The sequence below is a fragment of the Cyprinodon variegatus genome, unplaced genomic scaffold (assembly GCF_000732505.1).
Source record: "Cyprinodon variegatus isolate N-32 unplaced genomic scaffold, C_variegatus-1.0 Scaffold54, whole genome shotgun sequence".
Taxonomy (NCBI): Eukaryota; Metazoa; Chordata; class Actinopteri; order Cyprinodontiformes; family Cyprinodontidae; genus Cyprinodon; species Cyprinodon variegatus.
This window is the reverse complement of record NW_015150507.1, coordinates 286,707-288,359: the sequence shown is the minus strand read 5'-3', so window position 1 is coordinate 288,359 and position 1,653 is coordinate 286,707. Positions and strand designations below refer to the sequence as shown.

Here is a 1,653-nt window from a genome sequence, read left to right as displayed (position 1 = left end):
ACATGTGCTTCCTGTAATTCTAGGGAGACAGCAGGTTTACTGGACATCCCCACGAATGGCTGGACTCAAAAACTGGATGATTTTTTTTTTCTTTTTGAATAAATACCACATGTTTTGCACAAACTCCTGCCTTCAGAAATAAAGATGACTTAATTGTGATTGTTAGAGATGTGAACAATGGAAGGATGTGACACACCATGCAGCCCAGCTGCCCCATGAGGAAGACCTTATAAAGACCTTATAAAGATACAGCGAGGAAACCTTATACATCTAAAGATCTTTAGTTTTATGATTTTTATTTTTTTTTACATTAGAAGAAAATTCAAATCAAGCATTTGACGTGATGTTTTAAAACATCCAGAAAGCCATAAACAGCCTCTGCAAGCTTTCCCATATTCAGATTTAAAGACAATGGAAGGAAATGGGAAGCTCCCGGCCGGTACTTAGTGAGGAGTGCCAGATCTCTCTTCAAACAGCAATCTGAAGCTCTGGAGCCCACTTTTCTGAAATTATTAAGTACTCAGATCTGCTGGAGCAAATTAGGTCACCTGGGATAAGGAAAAGGTGGATCCAAAAGTAATGGCTGAAGGTAAGAGAATAAACTTTCATCCCAATAACGTTACCATTATGGATGTTTCGGTCAGTGTGAGATGAAACACAATAATGTTACACTGAGGGCAAAAAAATAAAAGAGGGAAAACAGAAAGAAATGCCTCTCTTAAAAGCTATTGTCAATATGTCTACAGCTAACACTGTAATAATTTCTATGTCTTGTGTGCCAGAAATACAACTTAGGGAGAAGAAGCCAAAAAGTTTGCCTCGATCTGATGGGTGTGGTCTCCATAGCTTTGACGGTATGTTTCTTATCTTCTGTCTTTACTCGCTAAATCTGCATAACTGTGCTTTTATTGCACAAAAGTAACAGTGTTTACATAAAGAAACATAAGTTAACTTAATTGTTATTATGACTACTATATTTTCTTAGCTTAGACACATAACAATTATCATATTGAGTTAAATATTAGGACTTTTTAGACATCCAAAAGCAGTAATTGCAGCCAAATAACCTTGGTTCTATGGTTCAGTGTAACATTTGTGTCAAAATCAAAAAAACAAATAAATAGAAATAAACAAATAGGAAGTAAAACACATAATTTTTAAAGGGTTATTGCTTGAGATTTTAAAGATACAACTTTTGAAGTTGTCTTTCAATTCATGTTAAATCATTATAAGGAAAATAATTTTCTAAATAGAACTAATTTGAACCCCTTTTAAACCGCAGATACACGAGAGTCTAACCTGTGTATCTGCACATTCTGTGTATCAGCATTTATGTTAATGCGTTGCATGTTAATTAGTCGCAGGAATAACAGCTAGTTCAGGAGTGGGCCCAGTTTTATAAGTGTTATCAAAAGTGAAACCTTGCGATGAAAGTTGATGGGGACGCTATACGGGTGACCTAAACGCTTTCATTAGGTTTTGGTGTTTTCCAAATGCTTTCCTATTGTTGAGAACGCAAGAATAACAAAAGACTCGGATATTTATATTTATAGATAGTTAGACAGCTACCATTTAGAGCTTGGTTTATAATGGGCTCAAAAACATTAATATATATTAAAAAAGGGCTACTAACAGCTGATCTATCATCTATCT

The 1,653-nt window shown here is 35.0% G+C and overlaps 1 protein-coding gene across 1 annotated transcript in view; it reads left to right on the top strand.

Moving 5' to 3' along the window:
* The first annotated feature begins 275 nt into the window (after positions 1-275).
* The window catches only part of LOC107082468 (GTPase IMAP family member 7-like), a 5,049-nt gene continuing 3,671 nt past the window's right edge, over positions 276-1,653 (top strand). The window contains exons 1-2 of the mRNA XM_015371161.1: positions 276-589; positions 783-854. Of these exons, the coding sequence (XP_015226647.1) occupies positions 580-589; positions 783-854 (82 nt within the window). The 5' untranslated portion in view covers positions 276-579. The remainder of the gene's footprint in view (positions 590-782; positions 855-1,653) is intronic.